Source organism: Notamacropus eugenii, chromosome 6 (genome assembly GCF_028372415.1).
Source record: "Notamacropus eugenii isolate mMacEug1 chromosome 6, mMacEug1.pri_v2, whole genome shotgun sequence".
Taxonomy (NCBI): domain Eukaryota; kingdom Metazoa; phylum Chordata; class Mammalia; order Diprotodontia; family Macropodidae; genus Notamacropus; species Notamacropus eugenii.
In genome coordinates, this window is record NC_092877.1 from 330284121 (window position 1) to 330309545 (window position 25425).

The 25425-nt window shown below is 39.7% G+C and overlaps 1 protein-coding gene across 41 annotated transcripts in view; it reads right to left on the bottom strand.

The window, feature by feature from the left end:
* The window catches only part of TFDP2 (transcription factor Dp-2), a 179909-nt gene that overhangs the window by 53508 nt on the left and 100976 nt on the right, over positions 1-25425 (bottom strand). For 28 of the 41 annotated variants that reach the window (XM_072618161.1, XM_072618160.1, XM_072618159.1 and 25 more), the window contains 2 exons: positions 6902-7023; positions 3901-3948 (listed from right to left, as the gene is read on the bottom strand). In XM_072618161.1, coding sequence (XP_072474262.1) covers positions 3901-3948; positions 6902-7023 — 170 coding nt within the window. Of the gene's footprint in view, positions 1-3900; positions 3949-6901; positions 7024-24807; positions 25106-25425 lie in introns of those variants that run through there. The other 13 variants (XM_072618162.1, XM_072618153.1, XM_072618151.1 and 10 more) reach the window with 2 other exon arrangements.

Genomic DNA, 25425 nt, shown 5'->3' on the forward strand with positions numbered 1-25425 from the left:
ATACCTTTCCTACATCTTTGATCAAGATATGGGAAGGTTCAACTGAGATAAATGATATGAAAATAGCTTACATAAAGTGCAACATAGATGGGAGGGACTGTGGTTTTATTTTAACAATTCCAATTGAGATTTCAGGACACATGTGTGTCATAGATTGAACAGGACTCTGAATTTTTTTTCTTTAACATGTTAGACAAATTTGGTATCACTCACTAATCATCTTACAACAAATAATTAATTGCATTATTTCATGGTACCTTCATTTGTAATTCATATACATATATGTACATATAAATATGTCTATATATATGTCTTCACCAATATAATTTTTAAAAAAGATGTATACTGTGAGAGGTCATGAAAAGATAAAAGGTTATCTATTCTTTACTTTCATTAGTATTACTAGGAGTAACTTGACCATAAATTTTTTTTCTTTATTTTTACAAAAGTTTCACTACAATATTTATTATACATTAACAAAAAACGCATTTCTTTTATTCTTTAACTGAAATAACAGATATCAAAGTAAGGCTAATATTCATAAGTGTTAAATCATTGCTCTAAATTGTGGCTGATTCAGATATGGAATACAGGAAGTGGTAGTAACTTTTATAAAGATGGAAAGTTACAGAAAAGTTAAATTTAAATCTACTTCAACATTAGAGAATGATAAAAACCAAAGAGAAAGATGAACTGAAATGAATTTATTGCTACTTGATAGGAATCTCCTATGAAGCAGGATAAAATTATTTTATTTTAAGCTATCTTCTGTAGTATAAATGTGCCATCTATTCAAAATAATTAATAATTTTATTTCAAGAGCTAACTTGACTTCTGTTTAAATCCATGTGCTTTCATTCCCTCTCCTCTTGCTGTCTTCTAAAATCACTGCAGTCTGGCTTCCAAACTCATCATCAGCTACAATCACCTTCTCCAAAGTCACCAATGATCTCTTCATTGCTAAATGTGACGGCCTTTCTGCGATCCTCATTACTAACCTTTCGGCTGCCTCTGACACTAGTGATAGCCATTTTATCTAGGTTTTGGGGATACTCCCCTATCCTAGTTTTCCTCCTCTAACTTTACCTGCTTCTTGGATCTTGGCCTTCTTTGCTGGATCTCCATTCAGGATGCACGTGCCAACTGTGGGCATTCCCCAAGGCTTTGTCCTAGGCCCTCTTCTCCCTCTCTCTTACTTCATCACCCATGGATACATATGATGATCATCTCTACGCAGATGGTTCTCAGATCTATTTGTCCAGCCCTGGCCTCTCTCCTGATATCTGCTTTCACCTCACCAAATGTGCATCAGACAGCTTAAAATGGAAGTCTTATAAACATCTGAAATTTACTATATCCAGAACAGAACCATTTTCTCCCCCAAAGCCTTCCTTCTTCCTAACTTTCCTGTTACTATCCAGGGCATCATTCTCCCAGCCCTCCAGGCTCAAAACCTGGTGTCATCCTTTATTCCTCACTCTCTCTTTATCTGTCCTTCCCCCCCACCCCACCCATCTAGCCTAGTCAGAATGAACTCTGGAAGTATGGTTGTCAAGTACCGTCATTTCTATTTTTGTAACATATCTCTAACATGCCCCCTCCTCCTCTGACACTGCCATCCCTCCCCCTCCCACACACTTCATCATGTCACACCTGGACTATTTCCAGAGCCTGCAGGTAGGTCTGTTTGTCTCCTGTCTCCCCCTATGGCAGTCCATCCTCCATTCAGATGGCAAACTTCCTAAAGTGCAAGTCTGACCACAACACCCACTACTCAAGAAACTGTAATAGCTCTCTATTACCCCCCAGATCAAATTTTTAAAGCTCTTCATACTCTGGCCTTTTTCTACCTTTCTGTCTTTCAGGCAGCTTAGTAGCTTAGTGGATAGAACGCTGGATCTGAAGTCAAAAAGAAGACCTCAGTTCAAATCTAGCCTCAGAAAACTGTGATCCTGGGTAAGCTGCTTAACCTCTGCTTAATTCCGTTTTATTACCTGTAAACTGGAGATAATAACAGCACCTATCCCCCAGAGTTGTTGTGAGAATCAAGCACTTTCAAACCTTAAAGCATTCTATAAATGTCAGCCATTAGCTATTAATAGTTTTCTTACACCTTACCCCCCACTCCTGATTGACCTCAGCCTCCCTGTACCTCCTTGCCATCAGGTACGCCAGCTCTGGACTTGGTCTATTTTCCCTGGCTCTCCCCCAATGCTGGGGGGCACATCTTGTCTTCTTGATCTGTGCTCTCTGGCTTTTCCAGCTTCCCTCAAGTCCCAGCAAAGTCCCACCTTCTGTAAGAAGCCCCACCCAGTGCTCCTTCCTTCAGCTTCAGCTGTCCTAGAGAGCACCACCTGCTTACTGTCTTTGCATTCCCAGGGCTTAGCAAAGGGTCTGGCACATTGAAGATGCCCAATAAACCATTGTTGACTTGGTTTTTGTTTAGAGGAACAGTCCTCCATCTTTTTATAGGGCTACAGTGTTAGAAAGTACAGTCTAACAAAGGCATCCATGTCAGAGGCAAACACCATTTAACCAACTATATTAGCTTCTTTCTTATCCAACTTCCATAACGTGACTAAGGAACAGTAAAGAAGAAAAGAAAAGCCATTGAACACCAAAACAGATGTCAAAGCCTCTGCACTAAAGCTCTTACAATTTACTTAAATAAGAAGTCCTTTAGGTTTTCATTCAGCATCAATTTACTCTTTATTTTAGACACAAATGCACAATAAGGACATTTTTCTGATATCTCAGTCAACAGAAATTTAGGTGCCATGACGAGAAAGAGGGCAAGGACATCCTACACCGACAGCCAGGAAGACCGCCCATCCCTCCCCCAAACCACCAAAACCTCTAAAGAAGGGAGCCATAAAACTCAAAAAGCATATCATCAGATATGATGTGGAGTCATCCCAACAGCCTCAGAGAGTATATACTATTCCAGAACAATACAATAAAGACGAAGTGCCCAGCACCATACCATGCCTTAGATATAGTACAGATGATAAATATTCATGGAATCCATTTGTATAATGATAATCCTAAGAAATCAAGGTCAAATTATGTTTCACATGCATTTTAAAAAAGATGTATAATGGAGGTGACTAGGTGGGTCAGTGGACAAAGCACTAGACCTGGAGTCAGGAAGACCTCAGTTCAAATCTGGCCTCAGATACTTACTATCTATGTGACTCTGGGCAAGTTACTTCAACCTCTATTTGCCTTAATCTACTGTGGAAGGGAATGGCAAACCACTTTGGTACTTTGCCAATAAAGCTCCATCGATGGTGTGGTCCAAAGGGTCATGAAGAAGTGGACACAACTGAATGATTGAACAACAACAAATTTAATGGAATTTGTAGAAAATTTCTACCAAAAAGATATAACACTTTGCTAAATTTCAAATATCTAAAAAATGTACATGTGGTATACCAAGAGAGGAATTATCATCCCTCTTAGATCATTAATAGTCAACTTTCTCACATTTAGAAGAACATATCTACTGTTAATGGTTCTCTGTAAAAGAAGTGACACTGGCACACATCGACATGGCAATTGGTGCCTTAGGAAGTACTTTCTTCACAACTGTGTGAGGCAGTGAGAGGTGAAGAAGACAATTCTCAGAGAGATTCAGTGGCTCCCCCAAGATAACACAGCCAGCCCTGAACAAGACTAAGATATGAGCCAAGATGTGGCTGAACTCAGAGCTGAACGATAGTTCTGCTGCCCCGTGGAATGCACATCTTCAGAGAGCAGGGCAGGCCAGTCAGGATGGAAAACAGCAACAGTGGGAACAAGTGTGGTTAAGGAGGAGGAGCTCAGCTCTCTGCCCTTAGTTTGTGCCCATCCTGGGCTCCCAACTCTCTACACTAAGTATTCCACTACACTTTTACTCACCTTTCTGAAAAACCAGTGTCTATAAACTCTCTAGCACGTTTTCGATCCCTACGGGAAAAAAGAGATATTATTTAAAAGAATAAAAAATCACCTGATTCTTTTGAACCAAAATAAACATGACATATGTATAGCTATAACTGACCTAAGTTTGGTAGAGGATTTATTTTGTCCTTTTAGCATTTCAGATTCTATTTAAACAGAAAAGGTAAATAAACACTAGGACAAATGAAATAGACTATATAAATCAAGGCACAAAAAACTGAAAAGGAAAGTATTTGAATGTGTTTCATTCAAAATTTAGTACATCAGAGTACAATAGAGAAATAATTTTTAACTGTGTTTTGTGAATACCACATTATGTGAATCAAGAAATTTCTTAATTTCTAAGCTCACAGGTTGAAACAGGCTTGGTAAATATCTTTGGGAAGGAAAATACCATAGAGGTTTACAAATAAAAAGGGTAAGGGAAAACTTTCACTCAAGTCATGATCATTTGACTCTGTCAGGGGTGGGGAACCTGCAGCCTCAAGGCCACATGTAGCCCTCTAGGTCCTCAAGCATAGTCCTTTGATTGAATTCAAACTTCACAAACAAACCTCCTTCATAAAATGATTTGTTCTGTAAAACTTGGCCTCAATAGGCTGCACCCAAGCACCTCGAAGGCCACGTGTGGCCTTGAGGACGTAGGTCCCCACTCCTGATGGGCTCATTACACAACAGTACTGGGTGAACCTCAGGGAAATCACTCATGTAGCCAATGATCACAATCCTCCTTCCAGGCCTGACTGAGATGAAGGGTGTATCTACTATTCTCCCAAGTCTGTCACTTACACTTTAGTACTAAATTAAAACTACCTAGTGAGTATTTAATCAAGGAACTGGAAAACAAAACTTTTCTAGGACCCTGAAATTACTTTTCAGCAGACATGAAAATTAGCATTTGGCCATTTTAATAATAAAAACTTTAAGCTCCAAATACAAACTATCCAATGTTTTCCCTAACGTAGGAGGAATGGTTTCAGTTGTCTAATTTACTGACCATATATCTAAAACTCATCGTAAATGAAACTTTCTTGCCATTAAAAGAAACACATATTGATGCTTTCAAACAAACCACACTCTTCTCAGAGCATGCCCACCTGCAAGGAATCTGCCCTTATCACAAGAAAAAACAATTCAGAAAAACCAAGCCACCAGGCAACGCTGTCTGGCAGGGCATTAAATAGTGACTACCTGTACTCGAGAGTCCTCATGCTCCCCCACCTCCCACCCCATCCTCTGAAACCAACACTGGTTCAACTAACTCTGAACTTGCCTGTTAAAGAGAACGTTTAAAAGGGAAGCTTAGGGGCAGTTAGGCGCAGTAGATTGGGCTTTGCTCTGGAGTTGGGGGACCTGAGTTCAAGTAAGGTCTCAGACGCTTGACACTTACTAACTATGTGACCCAGGGCAAGCCACTGAACCTTGATTGCCTCCTCCCCCCACCCCCCCCGCAAAAGCTGTATTTAAAAAATATTTCAGTATACAATAAATACAATAAAATACAATACAATACAATAAATACAATAAAAAATAACAGACATTTCACATTTCTAACTATCTTCAAGAAGTCTGCAGCATTATTAGTATTATTTCATTAACACAAATAAATATCTGAAGCAAATACTTTATTCAAATAATGGTTATTAAGTTCTTACTGTATAATAAACCAAGCTAGAGTCACCCAAGGTAAATGGATGATAGAGCTTCAAGGAGAATTATCCACTAGGAACTGACAAGAACTGAACTCTGTTCCATTTCTTTATTCTTTTGAATTCTGAAGAAGAGAGACTAAGAGTGGTCATTGTTAGGAAAAACTTGGCCTTTTTACCCATATGAGAAAACAAACACAGTAGAGCTCCTGTTTCATTGTGGGGTTTATGATATGATAAATTCTGACAGAGGCCAAGGTCAGTAACCTGGGCAGCTGTCTCCCTGATGCCTTCCTCAGGTGCTCTGACCTACACAAAGTAGTGTTCAGAGCACTGATGGGTTAGGGGCCAAGGTCCAAACAAATTACTCTCCTCATCCGTACCACCAGGAGTCAGGACTAGATGATCTCTAAGCTCTAAATCTACAGTTCAATGACACTACTAAGAGTAGAAAATGGATATGGCTAGGGAGGAAAACAGCCATTCTTTCAATTGGCTTTTCATCAATGAAAATACATAACTTCTTTTGTAACATCCAATTCCAAAGAGTTGAAAAACATGTTTTACATTTCTAAGACAACTAATGATTTTATTCTCTTCTCGGTTAAGTGTTGACTTTCAGAGACAGAAAAATTATTTCAGTTACTAGAATAACACTCTGGGCGATTCTTCAACAGGCCTATTCAATGAATGGGCCTTGCCTCACCCTAAGTGAGTACTTGCAAAGACCTTGGCCTAAAGTGCCCAAGGTCTCCCAGTGCATCCTGAGTCATCTCCAGTCATCCTGATGAATGTCTGATCACTGGACTCAGATGGCTCTGGAGGAGAAGTGAGGCTGGTGACCTGCACAGCCCTCCCTCACTCAGAACAAAGTCAAGTGCAAGTCATGTCATTATTTCTCTGATGACATGGTCTTTTCTGGCAATGGAGGATGAACACAATCAGAAAATACAAGGCTAAAGAAGTATAACAGGCTCTTATATTAACACAAACAAGCTCACACCCTTTTGTCTTTGGTTGTAAAGAAGGGGAGCGGAGAGAGTCTCAAAAGCCCAAACAAAAAGGAAATTCTGAGCCAAATCCCTCAGTTATGTTGTGGCACACTTTGCTTAAAAGATTTTAAAGGTGTGATGATTCCAAATGGAACATGAGTCCTGAGTTTTTAGGCACTAATGAGACATAAGCCAATACTGGAAGATCAGAATGCAAAAAGAAAAGTCAGACATGTACTTTCAACAAAAAGCTAAAAAAATTCAACAAACTGAGAAGTAACCCCTTCCTCTCTCCATCAAAACAAAAAAAAATCTTACCCTGGAACCCAGCCAGTGGCTTCTGTCACATGTGTTTGAGTGACCATTGCTGGTGCAGGGCTATAAGGATTCCCGATCAGAACACTCCCAGAACTGGCTAGTCTTTGTGGTGTGCTTATAATCTGTAAATGTTAAAGAACAAGAACAGGAAAAATTCTTAAATACAGGAAACAGTCTAAACAAAACCATGCCACTAATATTAAAACACATAATAAAGGCAACACAGACTCTGAATTACATTCACATAAACAGAACACCTAAACCTGAGTTATAACCCCAAGTTTAAACAAGTTAGTTACAATTTTGGAGGATTAAACATGTTATAAAAATAAGAAATAAGAAACCCTTTCATTTGGTAATTGTGAAATCTGACTGTTGCACAAGTTCATCTACCAAAGCTAGTTTATACAATATTAGAGCTTCACATATATGTTTGGTGCTTTAAAAAAAATTTCAACATTAAAGTTAGAAAAGTTTTGTAAAAACTGGCCAGATCCAAGTGATATAAGAGATGAGGAAAATTAACATAATTAACATAAAAATAAAATTTAAAACACAGTATAAAACTAGTAAAACTGAAACAATGAGAAAGAAATTCAGAAATTTCAAATTAATTCTTAATCATGAGGAAGTATAGTAGATGTCTAGGTAGCTGAGCTCTATGAGAACCCTACTCCTTAGTCCTGAAGTCACAAATCTTCCCTATTTGGCCCTTGTGTTTTTTATAATAGTCTGAATTTCCTTCTTTTGGCATTCTTTCACCACTTGGTATTCCTCTACTAGCTTTTTAAATCTTTATCACTTTTATTCCATCTGCTTTAGCAAGTCATATCTGTTTTATTATCTCTTACGGGTTTTCATTTTCCACACAGGAGGTAATTTATAAATACTTTTCACCTGATTTTTCACAAATCTTCTAATTCTTCAGACAAATTTTGCTCACAATTAATCTCTTCATCAAAATTTCCTACATTATTGATCTCCTTGTGCAAATAATCTAAACATAGAGGCAGCATGATATATTATAAGAAAGACAACTGAGAGGAATTAGGGTTTAAACTCTCATTCACCCTGATTCTACTACCAGGGTGACTTTGGATCAGTCACTTAATCTTTCTGGACTGCTTCCTCATTTTAAAATAAGGACAATGATGTATGCACCGTCTCCCTCTCAGTGGGGGTCTAAGCAAGTGCTTTATAAATCATAAAGTCACATAGAAATTTCAGCTGTAACTGTTAACATGAGTTACCTTGCTTCCTTTAACCATTCAAACCATTCAAAATTTTTTAAACACTGAATGTTTAGGTGGCTCAGGGCTGTCAAGTAACTGATTTCTCAGGCTCTGGGGGTATTTGCTGGAGAGGCATTATTATGGTGCAGTAGAAAGAATATTGCATTAGGAGCAGAAAACATGGAGTCAAGCAAGGTCAACTCTTCCAATTTTGAGCCCCGTGAATTTAGAGCAAGTCACAATCTCTTTGTCCTTCATACATTCCCTCTACAAAGGGAGGCTAACATGCCTGTCCCAACTATCTCATGAAGCTGTTGTGAGGACCAAATAAGATAGAGATACTATCCCAGCACTTACCTAACATGGGTAATCTAAGTGTTATTTATTCTCATTTTACAGATGATAAAAGTTGACTGCCAGAGACATGAAGGTAAGTGATACAGAGCTGCCATGTGGCAAAGCTAGGACTGGGCTCATCAACATCCACTGACTTTAAAAAAAATTCTGAGTACCTTTTTGGTCCCCTGCTCCCTTCCCCCCTCCCCAACCTCCCCTCCCACCCCCACGCACACAAATTAGGAAAAATTACAGCTACATGATTTCAAAAGGAAAAGTGAAATTGGTAAGGTGTTTTTTTCTTAATCTCTAGAATACTGAAATCAGAGGAGGGAAAGAAATCAGATATTCACTGATTAAAGGAGACAATGCTGTATTAACTACATTCAGTGATAAATTCATGATTTACTCATGGAATCTGTTGCTGCATAACTGTTGGGACTACTGGTGCTTACTTGCCAGCCAATTCAATATATAAAATATTAAAGCAGACTCTATAAAGCAATAATAATTATGATAGGTAACTTTACAAGGTATATTTTAAGTGTTTTAAGAGAACTACTCTTTTGATTGGACTTCACAACAGTCCTGTAAGGTAAATGCTAATCTTGGTGCCACTAGGTGGTGCAGAGAACAGAATGCCAGACATAGAAACAGGAAGACCCAAGTTCAAATGCAGCCTCAGACATGAGCTGTGTTTGACCCTGAGCAAGTCACTTAACCCTGTTTGCCTCACCTTCTTCATCTGTAAAATGAGCTGGAGAAAGAAAGGGTAAATCATTCCTGTATTAACAAAGAGTCAAATACTACTGGACAACAACAAGAACGCTTGTCTTATCCCCATTTTACAAAGAAACTGAAGCTGATTTTCCCACGTCATAAAACTAATAAATGTTTGAGGTACAATTCAAATTTAGATCTTCCAAACTCCAAATCCAACACTTTATCCACTATGCTACATGGATAGTATAGTGGATAGAGGGGTGGGACTTGCAAGTCTGGAAAACCCAGTTCATCTCCTGCCTCAGATTCTTATAATCTGGGCTAATCACTTATCTGCCTCTGTTTCCTCATGTAAAGTTAGTATAACAATAGCACCTGGCTCACAGAATTGCTGCTAGGAGTAGAGGAGTTCCTTATGCATACATAAAGCATTTGTAAACCTTAAAGCACTGTGTAAATGCTAGCCATTACTATTATTATTAAAGAAATACAAAATATTACTAATAAAGTTGGTGTTTAATTTAACAATCACTTAGCCTTCATAATTATTGTCTTCCACTGACCCTGGTCTTCCCCACAAACAGAACTACCAGCAACCCAAGAGAACAGGGGAGGTATTCGAAGAGTTAACTCAATAGCAAAGGGCTGGAGACAAAGTACATGGCCCCCCTGCTGTGGGCCAAGCTTGTGTGCACTAATGCCCATTGTAACTGCCCTAGGGTGGGAGAGAACCCAGAGCAGGAAAGGCAGTGTGGAGGGGGGCAGGCTGGAAGAAAAACTACATGGACATTTCATCTTCTTTCATAAGCCTTTTCTCTGCTGTCAGCTCCTCGAATGGCTTCCCGCACTGGCGTCCTTTCACTTAAAACAGAAGATTGTGGATAAGCAGTGGCCTCTGAGGCTTGGGACATTATGCAGATACTGAAGTGGTAAGTCACTGATTACCAATACTATAGTGCTGCCCCTCCCAGGGGAATGTGACAAGTGTTGGTATCTGTCATGACACTGGCCGACGCCGAGCTCAGACTCTTCCAATAAGAGAAGCACTAATGTGGAAAAAGGTCCCTTCCCTTTCTCTTTTTGTGGGATCTCTTTGGGAGAATCTCTTAGCAGCTGAGTTTTTATAGATACATTTAACTACAATAGTAGAGAGAGCCTTTGCAATGAAACACAAATGTCTGATCAGGACTTTGCAAGTTCTTCCCCATCGAGCTCCAGGCTGTAGCCTCCCAAAGGTCCCACAGAACTAACACCCTCTCCACCACATCACTTTCAAGACAAAAGGGAACACTTGCTATTCCTCAAAGCCAGTGCGCCCTTTCCAGCTTCAGTGACTTTGCACAAGGCTTTCTTCCTACTTGCAGTGGGCTCATTCCTCATCTCTGCCTCTCAGACACCAAATTTTCTTTCCAGGCTTGACTCAAGTGCTGTCTCCAATGGGAAGTCATTCTTGGCTTCTCTAGCTGTTACTAACCTCTTCCTCCTCAAACCATCTTCTGTTTGTTTACTCTCTGTCTGTCTGTTTGTATCTCCCCATAAAATGTGAGCTCTCTGAAGAAGGGCTATTCTCATTTCTGCTTTTGTGTTCCCAGAACCCATTAGAGTGACAACTGTTTCATTCACTGCAAATGAAAGTTGCTATGCATGTGTACAGGCATTGTCAAGACCTGAAATAAGCATCACATGTGCACACACAGCTTTAAAAAATATGTAAACGAAACAAGATATATACTTTTAAAAACCCATATGAAATACAGGAGCCTGTCAGGGAATTTATTTATGACAACTCTTACAAAAAGGGAGGGAAGGAGGAAGGGAGGGAAGGAGAGAAGGAAGGTAAAAAGGAAAGAGAGAATAGGAGAAGGAAGGAGGAAGGGAAGGAGCCAGGCACTACGTAAGCATTTTGCAAATATTATCTCATTTGATCCTCACAACAAACATTTTGGAAGGTAGGTATTTGTTCCTATTTTATAGCTGACAGAGGTGAAATGACTTGCCCATGGTCACAAAGCTAGCAAGTGTCTGAGGCCACATCTGAACCGGGTTCAGTGCTCTTCCCATTGTGCCAGCTAGTTGAGACAAACACCAAAATATCGCATACAGTAAAAAATGATGATAAATGCTTTACTCTCTAAGTGATCTTTGCCTGTTTTGCAACTACATCCTGTTACTTTAAAAGCTCTGAAAGTTCCTTTAGCAGAATCACAAGTGACCACATCCACAAGCATTTTGGAGTTGTTCAGCCAAGAATTACTAAGGATATTATTCTATTTCACATTCCCAGGAAAGAGAATTAAATAAACTTTCATTCATTCAATGAATATTTAAAAGTGTTAGTCAATTAGTCAATAAACAAGTGGCAGAGAATTGATCCACACTCTCATGTACCTCAGCCTCAGAGGCTGCACTGAGTGCACAATCATCTGCAAACAAAAAACTGACCACCAGCTCTCCCTCCAGTTTAGTCTTGGCTTGTAGCCTTTTCAAGTTAAATGATCTACTGTCAATACGTAGCTGACTTTGATGCAATGTTCATCCCCAGTGAAGGTGTTCTAAAACATCACGCTAAAACCTATGGGAGCAGGCACACCGTCCTGATTCATTTCAATGGTGTCTTAGAAAGACTGAGAGCATCGTATGTTATCCAGAACCCAGGCAAGCATGCCATCATGAAAATGATGTACTGATGAACTTTTCTATTCCAGGCAACCAAATTTCACCATAACCTTCCACAAGCCCTCATGACTGATAGCATATCAAAGGCTGTGGTCAGGTTGATGAATGTTCTGTACAGACCTCTATTCTGCTTGTGGCATTTCTTCTGGAGTTGTAAACACCATATTGACTGTACCTCAGCTCTTTCTGAAGCCACACTGGCTCTCAGGTAGATGACATCTTCCAGGTGAAGGATTAGACTATTAAGGAGAACACTGGCAAGAATCCTGCGGGCAATGACTAGGAGAGAGACACTCTCCTTCCCCCATGATTATCACAAGACAACCTATTTCCTTTTTTTTTAATAGAGATGGAGGCATTTTTGAACTTCAGCAGGGGTGGGGAACCTGCACCCTTGAGGCCAAATGTGACCCTCTAGGTTCTCAAGTGCAGCTCTTTGACTGAATCCAAACTTCACAGAATAAATCCCTTTAATAAAAGTATTAGTTCTGTAAAACTTGGACTCAGCCAAAAGGCGGCATCCAAGGATCTGGAAGGCCACGTGTGGCTTCAAGGTTGAAGGTTCCCCATCTGTTGCAGGATAACCTCCTCTTGCCATATAGCCTGGAACACTAGAGTCAGCTTTATATGAGCAGCAGACACCCATCTTATAAATCTCAGCTGAAAGAGAATCAGCACCAAGAGCTATGCTACATGAGAGGAACCCAATGCCATTCCAACTCTCTTCTTCATCTAGACAATCAGCTTCAACATCAAGAAAAGAGAAGTCCTCCACCAGCCAGCACTGTACCTTCCACAGGTGAAACCACTAGTCACAGCAAACAGAGAAATTTTGAATGCTATGGATAAATTCATTTACCTCGAGAGTATACTTTCCAGGGATGGCCACACAGATGATGAGGTTGATGTACACACTGCCAGAACTAGCTCAGCATTTGGGAAGCTCCAAAAGAAAGTGTGTGAGAGAAGATGTATTAGGCTGCTTACCAAACTGAAGGTCTACAGAGCTGCTGTGCTGACTTCACTCTTGTATGCCTGAGAAACCTGGACATGCAACCCGAATGCCAAATGCACATTTACCTAAAAGCCCATTTTATGCTCACGTAATGTACCTACTCAGACAGTGGTCAGAAGAAATGGTGAAAGGATGCTCTCGAGGTCTCTCATGGAAGACGCTAGCACTGCACAGCCCAGCACTGCATGCTCACATCAAAGGAGATGCTGTACTACATAAGCAAAGCATCACAGCAGCAGCACAAAGGAAACCGAGATGTGCAAATCTAGAGACATCGTTATCCCAAAAATGTTGTAACAGACTTAACTGTGCCTGACCCTGACCCCAAAATCATGATGCCATTGGTCCTCTTTGAAAATGAAAGACCAACAGTCAATAAACATTTATTACACACCTGCTATGTGCTAGACACCGTGTTAAGTGCTAGGGACATAAAGGAAGGGAATAGACAGTCCCTGCCCTCCAGGAGCTCACAATCTAACAGAGAAAGAAAACATGAAAACAAATGTGTACAAGCAAGATATATAAGATAATTATAATATATAATTATATTAAATTACATAATATAGACATGATTATAGCAGGCATTAGCATTAAGAGGCAATAGGGAAGGCTTCTTGTAGAAGATGAGATTTTAGCTAGGATATGAAGGAGAATATTCCAGAAAAGGAGTACAGCCAGTGAAAATGTCCAGAGCCTGGAGATCATATCATATATGTGGTACCATATAAGAATGGTACCATACTGTGCTGGAGATATGCAACATGGCAATTGTCATATATTACATCTTAGAGGTATCTTACAGGAAGGAATCCAAAAAAAAAACTTTTTAAAGAGAAGACATGACTTTCTGAAATTTTTTAAAGGTTTAGTTCATCACTGGTTGGTTTGTTAGAAATTATTGCAAACACACAAAAATTACGAAAACAGTTAAAGTATTTTAATGACTAATTCCTACCTCCTACACTATTCACATTGAAAAGTTTTGTAATACAAGTGGATCTTTCTTATGACTTCTTTGGAGCTAGGTCTGAGTCTTAGAGTTAGTCTCAGAGTCTATTTCATTTACAGGCCACAAGAACCTCCAATCACTGGTAATCCTAAATATTCTCATCTCTTAAAGTTCAATGCATATCTTATGTAGCAGCACTAAGGAGTTCACACCTATGCGCCAATATCCTATAAAAGAAGGGTACCAGCAGGCAAGCAAATTAATCTGTTTCATTTAAAAGGATTTGTCTTTTGTTTTTAAATACAGAAAAAGTGTGGGAAGAGTTTGCTGAAACTAGCCTTTTCACTCAGCAAAATGCCCTGACATGGCCATCCCTTTAATCATGACCATTTTGCAGAGAGCTATCACCAAATCACAATACCCTATTAGAACATGCAATGAACTTAAATAAGACAGTTTTTGTCCAAAGAAGGAAAATTTACCAGTTGAGTACTTGTCAGGGGTTTCCATGGCTTTTATCATTTCAGTTAAAAAATATCTACAGAGAACTTTCTGTTTACAAATCAGTCTCTGGATCTCTGGCCACATATATAAAAACAGAAAGGGAAGCCACTGCACCTCTGTAGGATGGACTCGTACTGTTATTAGTTCTTATATCTGAGTTGTTGGGTTTTTTCCTCCATTCGCTTCTGCCCTTTTCTGCACCAGTACCAGACTGTCAGATGTAACTTCTCACTGATAACAATAACAACAACAAATAATACCATGGGGAACTCTCTTAAGTGCTTTACATTTATTGTCCCATTGGCTCCACACAACCCCTTGAGGCAGCTGCTATCACTATCTCCATTTTATAGATAGGGAAACTGAGGCAGTTGGGGGGGGGGGGGGTTAGTGACTTGTTCAGAGTCACACAACTATTAAGAATCTGAGCGCACATTCCTGACTCCAGGCTCAATGCTCTACTCCCTGTGCCACCCAGCTGTTCCCTACTTGTATGTGTCTACATTTAAAGGAGGCTTTTAAACTCCAAGGGGCTAGAACATTAACAGCCCCGAGAGTCTGCCTAAAGCTTTTTGTTATGGGCAACTACTATATTCCTCACCTGTCACAGAGAACATGGTAAACATGTGTGTCGGGGTCCAGAAGTCCTATTTCAATCGCTGAGACAAATCCAGAATTTAAAAGCAGCAATCAAACAAGCATTTACTAAGCAGCACCACATGACAGGCACTGTGCTAGGCACCGGGGACAGAAGTGGCAAAGACCGAAACCCCTCCCCTCAAAAAGCTTATCACGAGAGACAACAGCTATGTTAAAACATGTACAAAAATGCTAGGGAATTTTTTTGTGGGAGAAGGTGCTGACCAGCAGCTATGGGGATGGGGGTGAACGGAGAGGAGGGGTTAGGTTTCAGAGAAGGTGGGGCTTGAGTTGAGTCTTGAAGTAAACTTGGGATTCTATGAGGTAGGCTGAAAAAGGAGAATATTCTAGGCGTAGAGGGCAGCCGGTGCTAATTATCAGGAAATTAAGAGATGGAGTTTTCCATACGAGGACAAGTAAGAAGGCCATTTGGCTGAACTATAGTGTCTGTGAAGGGAAGTACACAAAATAATGCTGAGAAGTATGTTAGGGCCAGCTTGTGAATGGCTTGAAATGTCATGTAGGGAAGGCACAAATTCAGACCTGTGCATTAGGAAAATCACTTTGGCAGCTAGGAGGAGGATAGATTAGCATGGGGAAGAGACTTGAGGAGAGGAAAACGATTAGGAGGCCAGAAGGGAGATAAGTTCACAATTGGGGATCAGGTTTTGTCCATTACTGATCAACTGCAACAAAACTACCAAATGCTACAGTCTGTATATGTTTTGTTTTGTTTTGTTTTTTAAAAAAACAATTTAGTTAAAACAGTTTCCTCTTCATTTTTATACATATTTATTTATACAAACACGCTTATGAGCTCATGCAAAAATATTAACACTAGGAATCTATCAATCTATGAAATTTTCTTTTTTTCTTTCAGATTAATCTGAAAGATCTGTAATCTGCTCCTGTAAGTACAAATTTCTGCATAATGTACTCTAAAAGGAAGATGTTAACTAAAAAAGAAAAAATAAACAGGAAAATCCATTCCAAGCACGTTTGAGATTCACTTCATAGCTAATTTACACAGACACATCTCTAATTTTCAAAGTAGATGACAGTTGGCTAGGTCAAGCAAAATGAGTACTTTACCTCAAATTATATAACATAAAAGATAAACTCAACCAAAATATAGTCATTTAAATTCTGTGACAAGAGACTGATTGAATGAAAAAGTATTTAATAAGTGTTGACGCCATGTGCCAAGCACTTGTGCTGAGTGCTGGACTGTATGACTGGCAGCTCCCTGACTCTTAGGTACTACTGCCATCTACAGTAAGAAAGGGAGAACTTTGCTTTCAGGAAGAAAAATCCCAGTCATGCAAGGACTGCAAAATGTTTCTATGTGATTTATACCTGAAACCTCCTCTACTATCATCTCCACCAATCAGAAAGCAAGCTCAAGTCATCAAGTATTTATAGTGTACCAGGCACCAAGCTAAGTGCAAAGGAAAGAAAGGAAGGAAGGAAGGAAGGAAGGAAGGAAGGAAGGAAGGAAGGAAGGAAGGAAGGAAGGAAGGAAGGAAGGAAGGAAGGAAGGAAGGAAGGAAGGAAGGAAGGAAGGAAGGAAGGAAGGAAGGAAGGAAGGAAGGAAAGAAAGAAAGAAAGAAAGAAAGAAAGAAAGAAAGAAAGAAAGAAAGAAAGAAAGAAAGAAAGAAAGAAAGAAAGAGTTCCTGCTCTCAAGAAGTTCATACTCTAATGGGGAAACAATATGTAAACACAAGAAACATCCAGGCAAGACTGGAGGCAACCTCCAAGGGAAGGCCCCAGCACTAAAGAGGGATGGGATTTTGTCTGAGACCTGAAGGAAGTCGGGAGGCAGAGACAAAAACAGAAAGAATTCCACGAACAGGGGAAAGGCAATCAGTGTAAATGTTTCAGATGACAGATTTTTTTATGTAAGCAACAGCAAAGAAGATAGTGTTGCTGGATCAGAGAGCACTTGGAAGGGAGCAAGATACAAAAATACTGTAAAGACAGGAAGGGAGCAGGCTATGAAGGGCTTTAAAAGCCAAAGAGAATTTTCTCTATGATCCTAGAAGTAATAAGGAACGTACTGAATAAGAAGTGAATATAGTTAGGCCTGCACTTTCAGAAGATCATTTTGATAGCACAGTGGATGATAGACTAGAGTGGGGAGAGATGTGAGGCAGGGAGACAGTCCAAGTGTGAGGGCAAAGGAGACAATGGGGAACATATGAGAGGCTGCGAGCAGGACCTATCTTGCTTTTAAATTTCATATCCCCAGCACTTAAGGACTGTGCTTTGCACATAGCAAGCAATTAATAAATTCTTTTTCATTCCTTTATTCATCATCTAGGATTTTATCTTAAGTACAATTTAGATTGTCATCATAATTGGAAGCATAGCTCATTTGATTAACCTAGCTACGTCACACAGTAACATATAGGAAAGGTATTAAGGATACAGAGGTTCAAGTGGACTTCAGATCTCCTGAACTGAGATAACATGCAAAGTCTGTTCTTTGATTCTGTTACTCTAATGTTTCTGACATCCAGGTTTTCTTATCATGTACAAAACAAGAAACTGTTAAAAGAGAGTTAGGGAATTCAATCAGTTACTGGATAGTCCCAGTCTTTCTTTTCATTGTTTGGATCTCCAGGAGATAAATATTAAATAAACAGATGACTATGCTGGCAGTACTTATAGTACCTCCTGGCCCTTCCTACTTCCTATGCCCCAAGTTTCACTAGCAAAAGAACCTGCAAAGGCATTCACACATTTAATAAACATTAAGCATTATACAGGCACTTCAGTGTACTATGGGAAATACAAAGTCCTAAGCCTTTTATCAGTAGACTTTCCATTTTCTTTACAGCTGCTCCATCAATGCTAACATTATACAGACATGGTGTTTAATTACTTTAAAGTTCACTATTCTGACAAAAGGTTAAGAGAAATAAGTAGAAGCTTGAAGCCGAGGACCCTCAGGCTCAGGAGATTTATTAACTTAAGTAATAACTTAACCTAACTTAAGTAGGTAAGTTTCTATAGCCATTTTTAAAAAATTCTGGATTTTCGTGTCATCTGTTGAACATCCTAACAAGCCATTATAAAACACTTCTGCCTACTATATCAGACACTTTAGAGATCTTTGTTGAGAGAGAGAGGAAGAAGATTGCCCTCCATAAATATCTTTAGCAAGATAGGCCAAAAGTCAAGTTGTCCAGAAAAGAAAGGGCCTAGGGAATGCCAGATCAAGGAGTTAGTCTCAAGAAGGGAAGACTTTGACTCTTACTAATTTTAGAGCTACAACAAATTCCTAAGGCAAGAGAGTCTTTAGCCTAGCTTGAGAAAAACCCTCCACATTTTGCTATGGTGTCTCTTAATTTTCCTTGCTGATTCTGTTTTATGGACTATATATTTTCCGATGTATGTATCTTGATGAAAGAAAGAAGAAAACAAGCATTTATTAAGTGCCTACAATGTGCCACACAATTTACTAAGGTCTTTATAAAAATTATCTCATATGATCCTCATAACAACCCTGTGAGATAGGAGCTATTATTATCCCCATTTTACAGTTGAGGAAACTGAGGCAGAAATTGGTTAAATGACTTCCTCAGAATCACACAGCAATAAAGTGTCTAAGGTGAGAAATGAACTCAGGTCTTTCTGACTTCAGGCCACAGGTCTACCCACTGCACCACCTAGGAGACACAGCAGACCAATAACAGCAATCTCAAACTATAGTTCCTTCAGTAGCCTGAAGAGTGATTTTTCCAGAGTAGGGATTACTAATTTGGAGTCTCTGAACTTGGGTTTCTTATATTTTAATAACAGTATTGAAACATAACTGGTTTCCACTGCAATCCTATGTATTTTGCATTACACATTTAATAGCATTATTCTGATATAATGGGGAGTCTGCTGCATGTGCAGAGCATTTTGGATGGCACCTCTCCACATGGAGACACAAGGGAGTCTGCTTCTGGGAGAAGAATGGTGTTGACTGAGGAAAGTGCTTTGGAAAGACTTTGGAACACATATTGACAGTCTTAACTCATTCTGGCTGGCTAACTGCATGGTGAGGAGAGGCTTTCTGATTGTGTTAGGCATTCAAAAAGGTCTGACAGCATCAGCCCCATCCTGTTTTGCTTCATTCATTCTTGGGGAACCTTGGACTCTTGCATTCAGAATGTTCAGTGGGAGACAATGCTGTAAGGGGAAAAGTATTGGGGCTTTCTTCATCTGAGGCCTCCCTGGACAAACCCTCACACTTATGTAGTATGTTCTGCCCATTCTCCCATAGTTAGGCTGGCTGAGTCACCCCCTCAGTGTGCTAAGGCACTCTGAGGAGTGGCTATGTTCTCCTCCATGGTTAAAGAGATGGTGACTAGTGTCCTGGTTCCTTTTAGCTACTTAATATCAACTGGTTTTCACAAAGGAATATATACTTCAAAAGTCCAGCAAAGACTAGCATATATTTTCCCCAAACCTTGAGGCATACTCTCCTCTACACCACAGTGGTCTCTCGCAGGAAGTATGCTCATAACTTAGTTCAGATCTTTTATAACATTGGTTCCACCAAGTTTATGTCCAGATACAGCATGATTGTTAAATGTATGAATGTCTCAGTTACCATTAGCCTAGACCTCAAATGTCATTTCTGAAAGTCATTCTTTGGAGCAACAATGCTGGCAGCAAACCTGTGAACTCTGGAATGTCAGAATGCCAAGGGATGCCCTGGGCCTAGCGGCTTCCTAAGGTTCTCCATACCTTACCACCTGTCCTGCCTCTAAGGCCTGCAGACTCCCAGCACTGTCATCTGACCTACTGATCTGAAGACCCTGAGACCCTGACATCTGCCGCACCGCCGCACCCTCGGAACTGTACCAATTAGAGTGAGCAGGGACTGTCTTACCTTTTCTGTTTGTATCCCCAGGACTTTACGCATACATGGTAAGCACTAAGACGTAGTAAATGCTTTTTCTTTCATTCATTCATCCACAAATATTAAAAAATAGATAACATCATTATCTAGTGCTTAAATCAAAGTAGAATAGAATGTGGAAATGAAGTTATTATTTCTGCTAGTGAAAGGGTGACCCTGAGTAAGTCACATGTAGATGTCACTCACCTGTGCTTCCAACACATGCTTTTTCCAACACATTTACTTACCTAAACTCACATTTAAACACTTTTATAACTGTTAAGTAGTAAAACTTATACCACCTCTCAAATAGGGTTGTTTCAAGGATCAAATGAGAGGTATGCAAAACGTTCCATACACATTAAAGAACCCTGGCTGCAATTTTTATTATCCTACCTTTTATATGCCCACATATATGGTCAAGAATAGGAAAATGATTAACAATGTTTTTTCAAAGTTCAGTCTCAGAGTAATCTTTCACAGTTCTACAGACAGCCTAATTTACTAATGTTTACATACAACTTAGTTTCTCAGTAGCACCCCACCCCTACTCTCCCGCTAAATATGTTAGGGAATAATAAATCTTATTTGTTGTACCCTTTAAAATGCAGAGCTGAAAAGTTTGATATGATAAATGCAAAATTATTAAGAACAAAATACAACTGCTTCTTCCTTGAGTTTTTAAAAATTCCTAAGTGTACTAATTATTTTGAAGTTAAAAACCATACACTTAAACTGGGCTCTAAAAGAAATTTTACTGAATAAATTGAGCAAGGTTAATGATCTGTAGAATTTTAGCTAAAGTACCAATGAGATTTACTTAAAATACGTGAAAAATTTGGTCTGGCTCTCAACCTACAATTTGTTGAATACAGACAAGTGCCCCAATTTTAATAGAACTTGGGTTACCATTAAACTGTTATTTACCTTTTCCTTCATCCAAGAGATGCTAACTTCTTTTTTGTAATAATTTCTAATTTTCATGAAGACTTGTGATCACTAGGGTGTAGGGAAAGAAGTGGGAGAGAGGAAGAAGAGAAAGGAAATAACAGAAAAGTGTCAGATGTGTATGTAAGGGGAAAGAGAAGGGGAGGGTGGCATCACTGATAGCTATACTTTGTCCCATCCTCCCTCAATCCTTTCCATCCCTGGCCCAACCCCAGGAATTCCAGCAAATCACAGAGAACGAGTTATGAAGGAAAACTGCCAGGTAAGGCTTTGAGATCTCTACCATAAAATCCCAAACTACTGGCTGAAGACTAAAAACTCAGTCAAGGACTTCGCTAACTCCAGTGATATCTCCACTCAAAGTTTGTAACATTAATAATTGAAATTTACATACTGATTTGAGATTTACAATGTTTTATATATAGTAACTGATCTGAGACCCATGAGATGGGTACTCTATGAACACCCCTATTTCACCAAGAAGAGGACCGAGGCTCTAAGTGTTTAAATCATTTGCCCAGGCTCATGCAGAACTAGGTGCAGGGCTGAGCTCCACCTTCCTGACCAGACATCATCTGTGCTGAGGCCACTGCCTCATGAAGTCACCCAATCACCACCAATGGAGAAAACATTTAAGGACAGTTGGCATACAGATATAACATCCACAAGGGAAGATATGAAACAAAATCTGTCTACTGAGTTTAAAATGAAATAGTGAGAAAAGCAAGACTGTCAGAATTGACTCCGAAACATTGCCAAGGCCTTCTCAAAGATTATGGATCATGTGAGAGATTTCATTCTAGTAGAGATGGGGAGGGAATATTATCTTGATTTTCAAAAGAAATAAGAGTCTGCAGACTATAGGTCAGTGAGTTTGACTTCATTTCCTTGCAAAATTTCTGAATTTACAATTAAAAGAATGATTAAAGAATACCAGGAAAGGAAGCAGTGATCCTAAGGATATAACATGGTTTCATCAAGAAGAGCTGAAGCCAGACTAAACTGATTTGATTTTTAACTATATATAATAATATTTCAAAGTAAACTGCATTCATTGCTTGAATGCTGGATGCTAGTAATAGATTTTTTTTTCCATTTTAGTCTAATATTCCATGCCCTGCATCTCTCCCCTCCTGCTCACTATCCTTCCCCTTCAATTTGCACTAGTTTTCCCTTAACCTTCCCTAACCTTAAATAAGCAATGATAACTAAGCTGACAAATGAATAGAGAAGAATAACAGGACAAGGGGTTCTTTCTCATTGTACTTCCTTCTCCCTCATCTTTCATGCCCAATCCTTTTTGCTACTGAAAATCCTATTCCTTGCCAGATTATAAAGCAAGGTGAGAGGCAAAGCACTAGGAAAGGGTAATAACTAGGGGCATCATGGGCAGTAAGGTAGCTTGCAGAGAAAGAGTCTGCAAGAGAAAGAAAAAAAGATGTGGAAGTAATTTTCCAATGATAATGAGAAGGGATCTATCATAGCTTTGTAGGTTGTACAAGGAATATATGTGTACGCACACGTATATATACCAAGCAAGCATAAGTCAAGATTTCCAGTAGTCATAGAAATTAATATAAATTTCTACAGATTATAGTAATAGTTATATACCCATATATAGTTACATACCCATGCCTAAGTTTCCTTATCCATTCAATAAGCAGATTGGACCAGAAAATTTTTTTTTAATTAATTTATTTAACTTTTAACATTCATTTTCACAAAATTTTGGGTTCCACATTTTCTCCCCTTTTGTCCCCTCCCCCCACCCCAAAACACCGAGCATTCTAATTGCCCCTGTCTGCCAATCTGCCCTCCCTCCCTCCCCACCCCTTCCCTTTGGAAGGCAAGCAATTCAATATGGGCCAGATCTGTGTAGTTTTGCAAATGACTTCCATAATAGTAGTGTTGTGTAAGAACTAATTATATTTCCCTCCATCCTATCCTGTCCCCCATTACTTCTGTTCTCTCTTTTAATCCTGTCCCTCCCCATGAGTGTGGACCTCAAATTGCTCCCTCCTCCCCATGTCCTCCCTTCCATCATCCCCCCCACCCTGCTTATCCCCTTATCCCCTACTTTCCTGTATTGTAAGATAGGTTTTCATACCAAAATGACTATGCATTTTATTCCTTTCTTTAGTGGAATGTGATGGGAGTAAACTTCATGTTTTTCTCTCACCTCCCCTCTTTTTCCCTTCACTAAAAAGTTTTTTGCTTGCCTCTTTTATGAGAAATAATTTGCCCCATTCCATTTCTCCCTTTCTCCTCCCAATATATTTCTCTCTCACTGCTTGATTTCATTTTTTTTTTTTAAGATATGATCCCCTCCTCTTCAGTTCACTCTGTGCACTCTGTCTCTATGTGTGTGTGCATGTGCGTGTGCATGTGTGTGTGTGTTATCCCACCCTGTACCCAGATGTTGAATAGTTTCAAGAGTTACAAATATTGTCATTCCATGTAGGAATGTAAACAGTTCAACTTTTGTAAAGTCCCTTATGTAAAGTCCCTCTTTGCTATTTACTTTTTCATGCTTCTCTTCATTCTTGTGTTTGAAAGTCAAATTTTCTTTTCAGCTCTGGTCTTTTCATCAAGAATACTTGAAAGTCCTCTATTTCATTGAAAGACCAATTTTTCCCCTGAAGTATTATATTCAGTTTTGCTGGGTAGGTGATTCTTGGTTTTAGTCCTAGTTCCTTTGACTTCTGGAATATCCTATTCCACGCCCTTTGATCCTTTAATGTAGAAGCTGCTAGGTCTTGTGTTATCCTGATTGTATTTCCACAATACTTGAATTGTTTCTTTCTAGCTGCTTGCAATATTTTCTCCTTGATCTGGGAACTCTGGAATTTGGCCACAATGTTCCTAGGAGTTTCTCTTTTTGGATCTCTTTCAGGCGGTGATCTGTGGATTCCTTGAATATTTATTTTGCCCTCTGGTTCTAGAGTCTCAGGGCAGTTTTCCTTGATAATTTCATGAAAGATGATGTCTAGGCTCTTTTTTTGATCCTGGCTTTCAGGTAGTCCCATAATTTTAAAATTGTCTCTCCTGGATCTATTCTCCAGGTCAGTTGTTTTTCCAATGAGATATTTCACATTATCTTCCATTTTTTCATTCTTTTGGTTTGGTTTTGTGATTTCTTGGTTTCTCATAAAGTCATTAGCCTCCATCTGTTCCATTCTAATTTTGAAAGAACTATTTTCTTCAGTGAGCTTTTGAATCTCCTTTTCCATCTGGCTAATTCTGCTTTTGAAAGCATTCTTCTCCTCATTGGCTTCTTGAACCTCTTTTGCCAATTGAGTTAGCCTATTTTTCAAGGTGTTATTTTCTTCAGCATTTTTTTTGGTCTCCTTTAGCAGGGAGCTGATCTGCTGTTCATGCTTTGACTTCATGTCTCTCATTTCTCTTCCCAGCTTTTCTTCCACCTCTCTAACTTGATTTTCTATGAGCCCTTCTATGGCCTGAGCCCAGTGAGTGGGCTGGGATATAGAGGCCTTGACTTCCGTGTCTTTGCCTGATGGTAAGCATTGTTCTTCCTCATCAGAAAGGAAGGGAGGAAATGCCTGTTCCCCAAGAAAGTAACCTTCTATAGTCTTATTTCTTTTCCCTTTTCTCGGCATTTTCCCAGCCAGTGATTTTACTTCTGAATATTCTCTTCACACCCACCTCGCCTCCTGATTCTCCCAGCCAGCTCTTGGGGTTTGAGATTCAAATGCTGCTTCCAGCCTCAGGGCTTTTGGCAGGGGCAGGGCTGCTATTCAGTGTGTGATTAAGTTCAGTTGCTCAGGTCGGGGCAGGGCCACCTCTCAGGCTCAGTTCCCTCAGGGGGTTTATGCAGAGACCTTCAACAATGGATCTGGGCTCCTGCCTGCTTGGGGAGCCCCTGTCTGCTCCCGTCTCCGCTGTTGCCTCCCGAGGGGGCCTGAGTTATGGGGGCACCCCGCTCCCCTCTCAACCCGCCAAAGAGACCCTCTCACAGACCCCCGTCACCTGTGGGTGGAGGAACCCACGTGGCCGCTGGAGATTCCGTCCCTGAAGCCCGCTCGGATCTTTTCCTCTCAGTGCCGAGGCCACAGCAGGGCTGTAGTCAGCTCCCAGTCCTGGCGCCCAGTCCGTGGCACGAAGGACCCCCCGCGAGAGGTTTGCAGGTCTCTCTGGAACAGAAATCTCCCTCGCTCCAATGTTCTGTGGCCTCTGGGTGCAGAATTCGCCATGAGTTACTTTTTTGTAGATGTTCTATGGGTTGTGGGTTCGGAGCTATGTGTATGTGCCATCTTGGCTCCACCCCCTGGACCAGAAAATTTTTAAAGCCTATCAGGTATTACCAAAATTCTGTAAGTTAAAAATTGCATTTTAAAATTATCTTTCAAGGCACTGATAATTTTTAATGTGTGTTTAATATGACTTAGGGAAACTAAGATGGAGGGGGGAAGCAGTGTGTAAATATATGTTTTTTTTCTGATCTAAGTGATAGAAGACATTTTAAAATATCTTTTAAAATAGCTAAGAATGAAGGTTATACTTTCCTGTCACTAGCATTCTCTGAATGTGCCATATTTCATGCTCTGATATGTTTACTACTTAATGTCTTTGGCGAAACACATTTAC